At 34.0% G+C, this 15,511-nt stretch overlaps 1 protein-coding gene and 1 pseudogene across 2 annotated transcripts; one reads left to right on the top strand and one right to left on the bottom strand.

Annotated features, from left to right (window-relative positions):
* Positions 1 to 1,686: 1,686 nt before the first annotated feature.
* LOC120204119 (probable protein phosphatase 2C 60) lies at positions 1,687 to 9,842 on the top strand. 2 transcript variants are annotated; one of them, XM_039204206.1, is made up of 10 exons: positions 1,687 to 1,853; positions 5,120 to 5,183; positions 5,838 to 5,946; positions 6,338 to 6,491; positions 7,763 to 7,888; positions 8,196 to 8,319; positions 8,447 to 8,523; positions 8,799 to 8,851; positions 9,256 to 9,310; positions 9,438 to 9,842. In XM_039204206.1, exons 1-10 carry the CDS (start codon positions 1,737 to 1,739, stop codon positions 9,696 to 9,698), a joined length of 1,140 nt encoding a protein of 379 aa, XP_039060137.1. In that variant the 5' UTR covers positions 1,687 to 1,736; the 3' UTR covers positions 9,699 to 9,842. The 2 variants fall into 2 exon arrangements, with proteins under 2 accessions (XP_039060137.1, XP_039060138.1); XM_039204207.1 differs by having other exon boundaries at positions 1,688 to 1,853; positions 9,256 to 9,304; positions 9,433 to 9,658.
* Positions 9,843 to 10,338: 496 nt separating this feature from the next.
* Positions 10,339 to 13,433, bottom strand: LOC120203983 (annotated as a pseudogene).
* Between the last annotated feature and the right edge of the window lie 2,078 nt (positions 13,434 to 15,511).

Genomic DNA, 15,511 nt, shown 5'->3' with positions numbered 1-15,511 from the left:
AACGTTGAGAGCTAAAATGTTTGATAAAAAAATAAGGGACAAAATGATTATTCTATCAAATACTAGAGGTCTTTTGCTATAAAATAAAACGTTGAGAGCCAACATACACCAAAAAATAGACTAAGGGGCAAATGAGCATTTAATTGGGTAAATTACGCATTTAGTACCTAAACTATTAGTTTTGGTCTATTTTAGTATCTAAACTTTCAATTTTTTTTCAAAACCATACCTAAAATTTAGTTTTTGTTTCATTTTAGCATCTTGTTGTTAAAAGCTTTAGTTTTTGTTTCATTTTAGTAAATGTTCAAAATTTAACATTAAGTTTTGAAAAAAAAATGAAAGATTTGGAACTAAAACAGACAAAAATTGACAATTTAAGTACTAAACGCGTTAAGATTTTAACAGTGGAATACTAAAATGAAATGAAAACTAAACGTTATATATAGTTTTTAAAAACTGAAAGTTTAGGAAATAAAATGAACCAAAAATGATAGTTTATGTATTAGATGCGTAGTTTACCGTATATAGTTTACCCGATAATTCATTTATGAGTTGGGTTTAGGGATGGTAATGGGTCGGGTCGAGTTTTTAGTCCACCCGACCCGAGAACAAGGGAACCTCCACCTGGCCCGACCCGACCAAAACAAGGTCTCACCGACCCGACCTGAATATATGACTTAAAAACCCGACCCGAAATAATAAAAGATTATTTTATTCAATAAAAAATAGTGACTTAATTGAAAAAATTATATATAGAGGAGTATTATTGTAATTATTCCTAAATATATAAGGTAAAATTATATATTTTTCCGGGTCGGATATTTTTCACCCAAACCCGTACCCGACATGACCCGACCCGAATATCAAACTTAAAAAAACTCGACCGAACCCAATTTTTTTTAAAAAAAATCCGATCCGATCGGGTCGAAATCTGTCGTGTTCGGGTTGAGTGGCCATCCCTAGTTTGATTGGGTTGAAACGGGTAGAGGTCCAAACGGCTCATTTGGCTCCGAAAATGATTTATAAAGAAACACAGACGCATTAACAGATAAATAAACAGACGCATTACCATCTCAAAGTGAGTTATCTTTTTCTTTCCATCTCAAACCCTAACTTGTTTATCCTTTATTTTTAATTTAATATGTCTCTTTGTTGATTGATTCTCGTAGGTGTAAGTATTCGATTCGATCTCTGTTACTCTCTTTCCCCATTTCAATTTCAATTCGATACTCATTGATGATCCCTTGGATACCCGGAAAATCCGTGGAGAATGAAAAGAAATGAATTTGACTGAGGGGGAATGATCTTTGGAGGAAATGAATCAATGGGGTTACTTTATTAGTCTAGAATTAACTTTCTGATCAAAACGGGGGAAAATTAGGTCATTCTGTTTGACTTGCCATTGGTTTCTCGATTTGATCTCTGATAACAGTTATTATATATGCGTTATACTGGAACATATTGCCATTTGTTCGTCGATGGAATTCGTTATTTTGCATAAATCTGTGCATATCTCACTTACAGCATTTATTTTTGTTTGTCTGTGTGTGTGTGTGTGTGTTTATCCACGTGGTGAGGATTTGGGCTATGTGTTTCATGTGTATAAGGTTGCAATGCAAAAACAATTGATTTCTGTGTACAACCAGATGCATGTGGTTGTGTCATTTTTGTATGTATGAAAGTTGAATTTTACAATACAATATGTAATTGATAATTTTGTCCTGGCTTACCAGGAAATGGGGGTATACCTTAGTACGCCGAAAACTGAAAAGTTTTCAGACGATGGTGAGAATGACAGGCTTCGGTATGGAATGTCATCCATGCAAGGATGGCGTTCGACTATGGAAGATGCTGTGAGTTCTCTCCTTAATCTCATTGTCTAAGTTAATACACTGACTTTTAATCATTAATTGAAGTGATGAACATTACCTTCAGTCAGTAGTTAATTGTACTTTATACTTTTTCTATATGCAGTTATTTTTCCTAACAATGTATTAAATGATATCTATCACATAGTCAATATCCCATGTCTAGCACTTAATTAACATATATATATATGCAATTCTTAACATGGTGTTAGTTATCATGGGCTTTTAAGTTGAGTGCTAAGATTGAACTATCACAAGGAAGTGGCTTTAGAAATTGCCTTAGTGCTTTCGATTTTTTAATATATGTATCATACGCCGAAAAAATCGCCCGCCTGGGTCTGGGGAAAGCGACATACTAATAAAAATAAGATCTATTATAATAAACTAATGTAATAAATATTATGTTACCGACTATGCCCATCACCCTTTTTTATATAAAAAATTATCTAATATATAAATAAATAATTAATATATAATTACTTTTATAATTATAATAATTTTTTATAATTGAAATATAATATAATTATAATAGCAATGTTGCCTTAGGATAGGTGTTACTGTTCTTTGTTCTTTTGTTAATTTGTGTGGACAAATTATTGTTTCACCTAGTTGAAACATGCAACCATTAGTTTGTCATAGTGTAAGTGTGTAACCCTAATTGTTTTGAAATGTTTTGGAAGGTAAGGTTTTGTAAATTGTAGAAATAGGGCTTGACTCTTGAGGAGGGAATAAACAATAGTAAAGGAACATAGTGTGGGAAGGAAATTAAATGTATTGGGAGTGAGCCAGGAGTTGATAGATGTGGATATGTTCTAAATTAATTTATAAAAAAATTTAACACAAAAAGTGCACATCACAGACGAAAGGCGCGCGCTTAAGCCTTGCGCCTAGGCTCCAAAGACCTTTTGCGCCTCGGTGCGCCTTTAAAAACCAAGGGTTAAATGTTAGTTTTCTGCTTTTCTAAGTTGATTGAAATGGCACGAAACTAAGCAGTGGCATTGGTGGTCTTCTTAGAGATGCTAAAAGAAAGGTGTTGGGTTCTTTCTCTTCTCCGTCCGGTCCAGGTTCTCTTATTTTAGCTGAGTTGAAGGCCATTCGAGCTGGATTGTCTCTGTTTTTGGATTCAGAATGAGGTGACAAAGGTCGATTAATATTGGAAAGCGATTCGGTTATTGCCTTGGAATGGATTAAGAATCCAGGCGCTTGCCCAACCTTTGCTTCTGTTTTAGTGAATGATATTGCTAATTGTGTAAGGGATTGTAATGTGATTGTTAGGCATATTAAGAGGTGTTAACATGGGGTTCTTTAAAAGATTCTGGCCGTCTTTAAAGGAGGACATTTTGAATTTTTTCAATGATTTTTCTTAGCTCGACCAAACTCAGCTGTTTTTCTTAGCTAGATATATGGTGGCTGCTTGATTTTCGGCAAAGGTGCCCAATTTCCCCTTTCATCTTGATTGTCTTGTGGGGGATCCAACTCTGGCTGATTCTTGTAAAGTTTTAAGGAAGAAGTTGTCTTCCTTGTCCGTTTGGAGTTCCCCCACCTCCCGGTTTCTTTAAAGTTAATGTAGATGGGGTTGTAAGTCGCGATTGGAAGTGCAGTGGAATAGGTGGTCTTCTTCGGGATGACGAGAGCAGGCTGCTGGGATCATTCTCGGTTGCTTTTGGCCTTGACCCTCCTATATTAGCTGAGTTGAGAAAGACACCACCTGGGCTCAATCAAGCATTTGGTACTAACAAAGTATACAAGTTGAGAAAAACACTTTATGAGTTGAAATGATCTCCAAGAGCTTGGTTTGGAAGATTTACCAAGGCTATAGAAGGAATGAAGTTCAAACAGAGCTTAGATCATACAATCTATTAAACGATCAAAGGAGAACTAGATTTCTGCCTTAATAGTTTATGTGGATGATATCATTGTGACAAAAGATAATAATCAAGAAATCAACCAACTAAAAGACCGCTTATCCAAGGAGTTTGAGATAAAGACCTAGGGAGACGCTAGTATTTCCTAGTGTTTGATGTTGGCACATTCAAAGCAAGGGGTTTTATCTCCCAACAAATGTATGTCCTTGACTTGCTCTGAGAAACAAATATGATGGGTTGCTGGCCTTCGAAAATTCCTATTAATTATCATCACAAGTTACAAGAAGCTGAAGACAGCCCAAAAGTTGACAAAGGAAGATATCAAAGGCTGATTGGGTATCTTGCTCATGCAAGACTAGACATAGCTAATGCAGTAAGCGTTCTAAGTCAGTTTCTGCACACTCCTCGAGAGGGGTACACTTGTAAGCATTTACAAAGTCCTTCAAATCCTTAAGGGAGCTGCTAGCAAAGGAATCCTATTCAAAAGAAAAGGAAATCTCAATTTGGAGGCATACATCGACGCTGATTGGGCTAGATCCATTTTAGACAAAAAATCCTCTTCAAAGTATTGTACGTTTCTTGGAGGAAACCTTATATCTTGGAGGAGTAAGAAACAATCAATGGTCTTTAGATTGAGTGCTGAAGTTGAGTTTCTAGCAATGGCTACTATGGGTAAGGATTGTATTAAGGAATTTGGGACTCAAACTAGGTGTTATGAAATTGTACTACGGCAACAGGTCAGCTATCAATATTGCACACGATTGACCAAAACATGTGGAAATTGATCGTCATTTCAGTAAGGAAAAGCTTGAGAATGGACTCATTTGCACCGTGTACATTACTATCAACAAGCAAATTGGTAGGCATCTTAATGAAGGGACTCCCAAGTGCAACGTTTCAAAGTATCACCAACCAAATGGTAATGGGAAACATTCCCTCAACAGCTTGAAGAGCGATGTTGGTAAATCTAACAGATTTGGACTCGGAAAATTAGGCAGTTATATCCCTAATAAACTTGTTGTTGAGCTCTGGGAAATTATTTCCCTAAAATCCTAGTCAATGCAAGTTGTAAATAGAAACAAGATATTCTAATGTAAATGCTGAAAGTAATTCTGATATTGTGTAGTTAAAACTTTCCTAGATTACATTCCTTGTCAGTAAGGGAAATAAGAGAACAATTTTGTTCAGCCTCTTTGGAAAGTAATTGCCTGATGCCCATCTGTGTTGGAGACCTTTTATGTCCAATATGGGATACATGTTTCCTTGATAAAATCACACATTTGATGTCAATTTGTGTTTATTTCTATCTCTCTGAATGACTATTTATCTACCTTGGGATAAGGTAAATTTACCTTAAATATGAATTTACTTTATGTGACTTAACAGCATGCAGCTTATCCAGATCTGGACAACATGACTTCATTTTTTGGCGTTTATGATGGTCATGGAGGTAAGGATTTGAACTCTTTTTTCGTTTTTTTTCTCAATCACTTTTGTCAACAACTTTAAAGTTTCAACTCAAGTACAAGAGGAAAAGAAAACTTTAGTTTTCTGGCACATAGTCTATTGCCACAAACTAGTAAGCAGAATATAATGTTGACAGTTTTTTGGTCCATTTAGCATACAAATTCCGTGTTGGAACTATTTCCTTTTTTCAGTTTTAAATGAATTATTTGAAGGGCACATGTAGTGTCAAGTTGAGCCTGACAGTCCTTTTACAATTTGACTTGTGCTGATTCTCCAATTATCTTGGTAATTGTTCTCAATCATACCATCAAACACAGAGTGAGTGAATGAAATGCATATGTTTGACTGTTACGTTCTTGTCTTCCTCCCGAGGTTACTTTCTTCTCAGTTAATATTATTTGTAATGTTTCTAGTTGGGAAACTTGGGGAGAAAGAATTTAAGTTATTTTAGTCGAGTAGGTAAAGCATTGATGTCTGTGGAAAGTTTACCTATTTTCATCTGCTTACAACAGGATTATTACATTTGCTCTTAATCCTTTTATTCTTATTGGAGCTTTCATTGATTTTAAAAGCCTTTAATTGAATTAGTTTTTCTTAGTCATTAAAGTCTGTGGGCCAAGTCTTCATTTATACGCAGGTCAAGCAGTGGCTAAGTTTTGTGCCAAGTATCTTCATCAACAGGTGCTCAAGCATGAGGCATATTCCGCTGGAGATATAGGGACTTCACTACAGAAATCCTTTCTCAGGTTAGCAATAATTCAATGATCTGTTGTAGATCAAGCACAGGCGTGCCTTTGGCATGTAATATGGAGCATATGCTTGGAACTAATGAACATTATCACTCTAAGTTTGTTACTGCCTAGACACTGATGTAATTGTATTTTCGTAGGACTTCAGTTTATTGGTTTTATGAAGAGTTATCTATAGCTTTATTCCAGCTTATGCTATTGCTACAATGTCTTTGATATTTAGATCATTCATTGTCTGGCATTTTCCTTTTTTCCCCTGTCATTTGAATTTGAAGAGTAGGATGAAATTCATTTCAGAATAAAACATAGGACATGAATAAAGGTGCTTGTTGGTTAGTTGTTTCTTCTGCTATACATGTATCCAATGGCTGTTTTGTTGATCATGCAGAATGGATGAAATGATGCGTGGACAAAGGGGATGGAGAGAATTAGCAGTTCTGGGAGATAAGATAGACCAGGTTTCTGGCTTTATTGAAGAACTCATATGGTCTCCTAGAAGTGGTGAAGCCAATAAAAATTTTGATGATTGGTCTTCTGAGGAGGTATTTTTGTGATAAACAACTGAGTTTCTTTTTATTTATACGAAACAATTCCATTTTGTATTTGCCTTTCTGATCTCCAAGCTGCATGACTTGAAATATTTTCTTGGTTGCTGTAACTGTCCATTCCAAGGCATAAAATAAGTTTTCAACTTACCAATTCTGTATGCTACCAACAGGTGCAATTGTATGCTTATAATTTTTTTGTATTTGGTGTACTCTTGCATAATAAATCGACTTACAAATAAAGTTTGTTGGTAGCTTATTTGGTAAATTTGCAATAGTTGATGAGGAAATTGAGAAAAGAAGCTTTGTCTTTGCAGTTTATATGGATATTTTTAATACCATTTTCTTGTGAATATGAATAAACTTCAGCATCTGATGTTAACAAACAATATCACAGTAAAGTTTGCTATATCGCTTTTGATGCTAAATCAAGAGATGGATATTAACTGAAAGAAAAGTTGTCAGAAACTTCTTGAGTTGTTCGATAAGGCTTTGAGAGGCCTAAACAACTGAAAATGGATAATATAAAGAAGGAAGATCTTCGTTTGAATTTTAGTATTTTATTAAAAGGAGCTTAATGTGAAGTGGATTGGAAAGTACTAGAAGGCGCATGTGGATGCTTTTTCTAAGGGTCAAAGTGTTGCTTCTTTTCTGTTTTGACTTGGCAGAAGAAAACTGAAAATACAATAGGAATGGATTTTCAGTCCAGTGTGCAGTTTAGGGGTGCATATTTAAGAAATATTTTAGAACCTTACTGCCGCTGCATCAGACGGCTCCTTGAGCATACCCTGCAGGTCGCCCTAGGATTCTGAATTCTTGACATAACTGGCTTGTTTGCATCACTGCTACATATGATTGACTACAAATTATTCTAGTTATAACCGTGAAAGCTCGACCTATCTTCACTTTGTTATATAAATTGGATAAAAATGAACTTTTTATAGTTGTTGACTTGTTGCTTAATTGATACGTGGATAACAAACATGTATTGTTAAAACCATATCTTAGTTGCCTTCTAAGTTAGAATTCCTTTTCTAAATTAGTTTATCTGAATACACTCTAAAGGGTATGTTTGAAGCTGTTAACTCCTCTCGTGGAATCTAAAAACTCCATTAGTGGTGATGAGATCATATATAGTCTGAGTGAACTTTAATATGATTTGTTTAATTCTTTATTGAAGACGACATGTAAGAAGCTTTTATTTCACTCATTAAATCTCTATTTAGCTTGAGCAATTCTAGATGAAGCTTGTTTTGGTTTGGAACTAGGGCCCTCACTCTGATTTTCATGGACCTAACGCTGGAAGTACAGCCTGTGTTGCAATAATTCGAAACAAGCAGCTTATTGTTGCCAATGCCGGTGATTCCCGCTGCGTAATATCTAGAAAGGGTCAGGTACAATTTTTTCCTTCTGCTGAACTATGAAAATACAATTTCAAATTTATGTTTTCATCTATAGAAACTTTTCTGAAAGCCTCTAAATATTGTGAGGTAAGGGATGTCTGCTTTTAATATCAATTAGTGCTTTGAATATAGTGGTCACTGTATTTGTTGCTAAGGTAATCTGTAAGGCATTTATCCGTGCTCCATTTTTTTCCCCTTTACCTGTCTCCTTCAAATATCCAAATAGGTTCCACTTCAAGGTGGCATAGTTTTACTGGTGTGAGTTTCAAGATTTATTTCATAGAATTTTATTTTACAGGCTTATAATCTGTCTAAAGATCACAAGCCTGACCTTGAGCTGGAGAAAGATAGGATTCTGAAAGCTGGTGGTTTTATTCAAGTGGGACGTGTCAATGGAAGTTTAAACTTGGCTAGGGCAATTGGTACCTTCTAGATGCCAGTTTAAATGTTTTCTATTGATGAGAGATTTTAGGTTCGGGGAAAGGGGGAAAGGGGGAAATGGATCTTATTTCAATTGCTCATTGATCTGTAATTGTCTTTTGCTTGCAGGAGATGCGGAGTTCAAACAGAATAAAACCCTGCCAGCTGAAAGGCAGATTGTAACAGCTTTTCCAGACATAAACACTGTGAGTAGCTATTTGCCTTAATATTTGTCTAATTATTCTAACTCATTTTTAATTTCGATAATGATCAATTGATTTAATAAAGGAACTATCCTGTTTTTTTAACACTTATTATCAAAATTTTAAATAATAAGCTAATTTTATTTGCAAGTTTAGTACCTCAGATGCCTATATAAAACTTCTGATTCATCACAAAATCAAGATATCTCATTCCCATTATTATTCGTATCCACCCCTTTCCCTTTGTTTATACTTAGTTTTTACCCTCTTTGAAATAGGTTGAGCTTTGCGATGATGATGAGTTTCTTGTTTTAGCTTGCGATGGGATTTGGTAAGTGAATTTATACGATTATTTCTTTTGCAAGAACTTACATCTTTTCACCGCTGTAGTCAAGTATGGGTCCTACCAGGATGACACTTTAAGCTGGAGTGGTTGGTGAGGAAGGGATTTGTGTAGCCATACCTAACTCTATATGTGCATGCCTGCTCATACTTGTGTATGTAGATGTTGTGCCCGGTGTCTGTGATATTCTCTGTCAATTGTTTGAACTCATAGCATTCCACATGTCCTCTACAATGGAGGTGGAAGGCTACTTTCTGATTTGCCAATTTTGTGGAATGTTCCTCATCCGAATTCAATCATCTGAATCATAGTAAACATTAGTGTCTTGGATGATATTAGTTCTTTTTTATTAATTTGACTCCCCTCATATTTTGTCGCATTTTATTCACTAGGGATTGTATGTCGAGCCAACAACTAGTGGATTATGTTCGAGAGCAATTAACCTCTGTAAGTTTGGTCTCCCACTAAGCATTTTAATGCTCCGTCAATCCCAAAAGTTATTTATCGAACACTGCTGAGCCTGCTGAATTGACATGTGCATTGACATAACATCAATCTCATTTTCCCTGTGCAGGAAAATAAACTCTCAGCTATCTGCGAGAGAGTATTCGAAAGGTGTTTGGCTCCAACGGCCGGTGGTGAGGGATGCGATAACATGACAATGATCCTTGTTCAATTCAAAAAGCCTGTCGGTTTAGGCTCTTCGGAGGAGCAACAGCAGCAGCCATTGACCGATGAAACGGTCACCATAGATAAAAGTGCATCAGGATCTGGGTCTGGGGTGACCGATCAAACAGCTACCGTAGATAAAAGTGCATCAGGGTCTGGATCTTAAGAAAGCATATTAGCCCCCCTTTCTTTCATTTCTGACCTGTTTCCTTCAAAGCTGTCGGCAAGATACTGAAGTTTCACATTTTAGGAAGTCATTTTCTTGTGATATGATTGTTTATATGTATAGTGTTCCAGTTTCCTTTTATTAAATATACCCTTATCTGTCAAGGGTATCATATCTGTCAGTTTTTTTTTTTTTTTGAAATTCCTCATGAGATACATACCAACATCATGTGTCGTTCTATGTTTTAAGCGAGCAATTAATGCTTCATTTTGTAGGACAATTGAGTGTTTTAACAAAGACTGACCACTAAGGTTTGTTTTGCATTTTCTAAATCTAATTGTTCTTTGACATCATAAAAAATGTCAAATCATTGCATATTATGGACTTTGTTGTCAATTCAAAATGTTTTTTAGCTCAAAAGTTTGAATAAAACCAATTGGAAAATGGATATTATTGGGGTTGGGTCCACACAATGGATTACAGTAATCATAACATCATAATTAGAATCAAAGTAGGAAAAGAAATGAATGTTAAAAGTTCCTTGTCATTGGAAAACAGATACACAAGAGTAACGAGTTTATATGAATATATGACATCAAATGATCCTAATATGGTTAACCAGATGGACTTTTGTTCCTTGTCAAATGATCCAGCTTGTGGTTGAAAGTACCAGCTTCTTCTTCCCCCCAAAACTGTAGGTGTTGTAATTGTTCTGTACTACCACCTCTATTTTCTTATTCGCCGGGAGGTCCTCCTCTATCCTCCCTACAGTTTTCTGAACGTCGGCAGAGCCGCTGTCCGCATCCATACCATCAGGTCCTCTTGATTACTCGACTGCATCCACAGAGCGTCATTTATATCCTCTCCCTCCAAACAGAACCAAACATCGTTTAATGATACAAACATAACAAGCATATGTTGTACTTACCGGTAAGGAGGAGTTGAGGTTTGCACCTCCAATCAACCCTCCACTCTGGAAATTTTTCGGATACACATCCTTTCCGAATTTATGGTCTCTGCCACTCTTCCACGCTATGTCATGTTTGTTTACTTTTATCGTCTTACTATCCAATGAAAGCCCATGTGTCATTAAACAAACTCCATGCAACGAGGCCACAGGGAACAATCGGACTGTTCTACAAACCATTATTCAGCATTTATAAACATTTCAAACTATGAAAACTAGGAAAATATTGAAAGGTTTTCTACAACAAATACTGAGAAAAACTAAAATAGAATACAGAGAAAGCTTCAGACTAACGGGTGAAATCCTACCGCAAGACTTGTTAATAGCAGCGCTTTGGATAAATTTAAGCTTATCGTAGGAATAATTAGGAGGAGCACGACTGTCATCATAGCGATCCACAAGTTCCATCACCTATATATACATCAAAAACAACAAAGATTTTAAGTTCAGCGCAGATCAAATAGCAACGAATGAACCCATTTGGAGACGATAAAGAGAAGAATACCCTACATGCTCCTACGTGGACAACGATACAAGTCCCATTGGGATGAACACCATTCCGATGACTGTAAATGTTGCAATGACCTGAAAATCCCCCCCAAAAATGGAAGTTTGCATTAAAATAAACGTGAAAGAAAAACCATAGCTTCCTCCTTCCTAAGAATCTAGGGCATAATATATGAGTTCAAGTACTTCATGTGATGAAAGTTCCATCCATCAATACATGCATACCACAGACACACATATACATGTAACATGCATACACATATAAATGTAACATAAATACATACATACACAAAGAAGATAGAGAATTTGAGACATACCAATCCAGGTGTAAGAACAGGTTTGCAAGCAGGAAGCTCTTGCTGGGTGAACCTAGAATCTGCAACCCCATCAAAACAAAGATGATAATTTACCACAAACCAAATTCTTGATTCGCAAAACAAACGCGTTAAGTTTTTAACGGCGGGATACTAAAATGAAATGAAAACTAACTGTTAGGTATGATTTTGAATAAATTGATAGTTTAGGTATTAAAATGAATCAAAACTGATAGCTTAGGTACTAAATGCGTAGTTTACCCATATTTTTTGTGTTATATAAGTCATGAATTTTAAAATTTTAAAAGTGTGGTGATTAAAATTGATTGAACTAGAGTACGTGTATTAAATCCTTTTGTTATGGAACGCCGTAGCTTTACCTCTTGTTACCGAATTTGATAATTTTAAGCTCTATAATTTAGTTATATTCTTTTATATTACGAGTTATGAATCTTAAAATTTGGGTGTTAGGTTTAGAATTTGTTTTCGAATTTGATAATTTTAAGCCTTGTGATTTAGTTATTCTTTGGTATTACATAAATCATGGATTTTAAAATTAGAAAGTGTAATTACTAAAATTGACTAAATTAGAGTATGTGTACTAAATTTATAAGTTACATATAATATATGGCCTAATGATAAAATTTGATCAAATATAGTATATGGATTAATGACAGAATTTGACCAAGGAATATGATTGTTGACTAACTTAATTCAGTCCCCATGTTTTTTTTATTTAGGATGATATTTAAAAGATATATTTTTGAAAGGATCAAAAATGTATTTTTTAATAGTTTAGGGTGATTCCAAGCTTTATTTGTTAAATAATTTACGTGAGATTTTTTTTTTTAAAAGATAGAAGTGTTTGAGAACTGTTTTGGGATCTAGGTCATTTGTTACCGTGTATGTGGAATTTATCACGATAAGGTGACGAATTTCATAAAAATATATTAAAAAATTAGAACTCGTCACAAGGGGTGACAAGTTCTATATAATTTTGTTCCAATTCATATGATTGTTTTTTTAATATATTTTATGGAATTCGTCAACCTTCGTGACAAGTGTAACTTGTACTGTAACAGATAACCTATATCTCAAAATAATTCTCGAACACCCCAATTTTTTTTTTTAAAAAAATTCCCGCCCACAATATTCCCAAAATTTATACGATTACACGATAATATTTGTTCATAATTCTTGGACACCGATAACGCACACATCCTGCAAATGTAGCAACTCAAACCTAGGGCCTCAAGCGATAATATTACTCTTTTAACTAATAAGATCACTCAATCGATTCATCAAAAATATATTTTTGTTATTCAATCAAGAGATTACAAAAGGAATAGATTGGATTATTATTTTTCCAAAAGGGTTAACCAAAACGTGAACGGGAGGGGATGCCTCCTTTTTGGGTCTAATAGCAATTTAAGTCCCCATAAGTTTAAATATTAGACACCAACTCTTTATCACCCCGCTTTGTATATTTTTCATGCATGGAATAGGCTTATGTCGCCATATTTAGCGTTTTGTTGCTTCCATTGATGGCTTGAAAATATTTAATGTATTTCAATCTATATCTATAACTAAGTAATGAAGCCACCTTTAACCCCTAAACTTAACCCTTTTATTCAACTTGGCAGCTGAACTTTTTTTTTTCTCCACACTAGTCCTTGTATTTTGATCCGTTTTTAGTCCTTTTGATGATATGGCACTGCAAGAGTGTTCCCCGGCCCGCTGCACAATCTCAGAGTACCATGTCATCAAGAGGACTAAAAGTGGAAAAGTCATCAAATTCAGGGAGTAATATGGACTCTAAAACGAAAACGAAAACGAAACGCTGAGCAGAAGGCTCGAATTCAAGAAAGAGAGAGCCACGGAAGAAAGCTCGAAGAGAATGAAGGTGAAAAGAGTTTTCTCCTCTTTAACTAGCACAGCTCTCTGCATGTGCTTCCAAGTATGGATTCTTAGTTCTTACTCTCATTTCCCTCTAGGGTAAACTATGTTGATTATAGGGTGTTGTTTTGTGGAGTGGTTCGACTAGTAAAAAGTTACGAAATCGTCATTTGACTATAATGTATTGTTTTGTTGAGTCTTCGACTATGAAAAGTTACAAAATGATTATTTGTCTAAATTTATCTTTTTATGTTAAAAATTGGCGAAAGTTTAAGCTGGACATTAACTTGTTAAATGTATTATGATAAAATCTAAACTCAAATCTCAATCGATTATCATATCTCAGTCAATAAATTGACATCTAGCTCAGATTGTCGTCAATTGTTTTAAAAAAATGGATGAGTTTGGAGCATATGAATAATCAAGTGACTATTTTATAACTTTTAATAGTCGAATGACTCAACAAATCAACATCTTATAATCAGAAGATTATTTGTGTACTTTACCCTTTAATCTATATAACAAAAAAATTTAGGGTAAACTATGTGAATAGTCTCTTTTGTTTTTGGCCTAACCGACTTTGGTCGCCAATTTAAAACCTAAGGGTACGTGGTCCCTAACGTTACCGATCTGTTCGATTTTAGTTCCTAACGTTATCGATCCGTTCGATTTTAGTCCCTCAACTATGTCACATATTTGTTAAGGGTTAACGGTGTAAGAACTTAAACGAACAGATCATAATATTAGAGACCATTTACCTTTAATTTTTAAATTAGTGATCGAAGTCGGATAGACTCTAAACAAAAGAGACTATCCACATAATTTATCGAGAAAACTATTATATCGAGAATTAATCTACATCGGAAGATGATACTTTGAATGTTATGGAGAATTACACATTGCCCTTGTCTCCTGTCATATCATATTATATTAAAATGTCTTTTTATCATGCCTCAACAAATTTATTTTATAAATTTGTCAAAATTACTAAATTTCATGTATGAATTCATTCATTCAATAATTTTGTAGCTACTACCTATTCAAATGATTAATTAAAATATTATTCAAAATTTCAATTCTAAAGCATGACGAGGGATGTATTATAATTTAGATAAAATAATACTTAATTTATAACTTAGCCATCAAATTTTATCTCTTTGTATATTATTTTTTATATTTAAATTATTATAATTAGTCTTACCCTTGTAATATATTTAATTTATCACTTTCACTCATATCGTATCTTTACATCAATTTAGCCATTAAAGTTGTTTAATTATAATATTCTATACTCTACCCCTAACTTAAAATCTTAAATTATAAACCCTAAACATAACCCCATAACCTCTAAATCTTGAACCCTGATTTAGGGTTTAGAATTTTAAGTTTTAAGTTAGGAGTAGGGTTTAAAATTATGCAATTAAATAACTTTGAGAGCTAAATTAATGTGAAAATACAATAAGGACGAAAATTATAAATTGAGTCTACTAAAGAGACAAAAATGACCTTAAACCTTATATTATCACTTTTTATCACAAAAATATCAATAAAAAATATGTGACGCATTTCTATTAGATATCGATAATATTTACTCAAAATAAAATGAAAATAATAATTTAAGTGAAAAAATAAATGTGAATTTAAAAATTAAATTGTGGATAAATCACTGGATTCTACTGTAAATTCCAACCGCCAGTGATTGGAATGTCAAACAATTACATCTGTAAAAGTTATTCCAGGCTATGAGAAGGCTTAATTTCAAGGGTAACTTAGGTGTTTAGTACTTACTTAAATTATCAATTTTGATCCGTTTTAATATTTAAATTTTTATTTTTTAAATTATAACTAAAGTTTAGGTTTTGTTTTATTTTAGCATCCCGTCATTAAAAGCTTTAGCTTTTTGTTTCATTTTAGTATCATCGTTTAAAATTTAACGTTAAGTTTTAAAAAATTGAAAGTTTACGTACTAAAATAGATCAAAATTGATAATTTAGGTACTAAACATATTAAGTTTTTAACGACCGATACTAAAATGAAATGAAAACTAAACATTAGGTATGGTTTTGAAAAGTGTAAGTTTAGATACTAAAATGTAACAAAACTAATAATTTAGGTACTAAATTAATGTG

This window comes from Hibiscus syriacus, unplaced genomic scaffold (assembly GCF_006381635.1).
Source record: "Hibiscus syriacus cultivar Baekdansim isolate YM2019G1 unplaced genomic scaffold, ASM638163v2 tig00010533_pilon, whole genome shotgun sequence".
Classification (NCBI taxonomy): domain Eukaryota; kingdom Viridiplantae; phylum Streptophyta; class Magnoliopsida; order Malvales; family Malvaceae; genus Hibiscus; species Hibiscus syriacus.
Note: the sequence above shows the minus strand (reverse complement) of the source record. Positions and strands in the feature narration are given on the sequence as shown.

Excerpts from the sequence above, each read along its gene's own strand:
- LOC120204119 (XM_039204206.1), top strand. The coding sequence starts at position 1,737 with ATGGGGGTATACCTTAGTACGCCGAAAACTGAAAAGTTTTCAGACGAT. Across the intron at positions 5,184-5,837 it reads CGTTTATGATGGTCATGGAG|GTCAAGCAGTGGCTAAGTTT; the intron begins GTAAGGATTTGA and ends ATTTATACGCAG. Across the intron at positions 8,320-8,446 it reads AAACTTGGCTAGGGCAATTG|GAGATGCGGAGTTCAAACAG; the intron begins GTACCTTCTAGA and ends TTTTGCTTGCAG.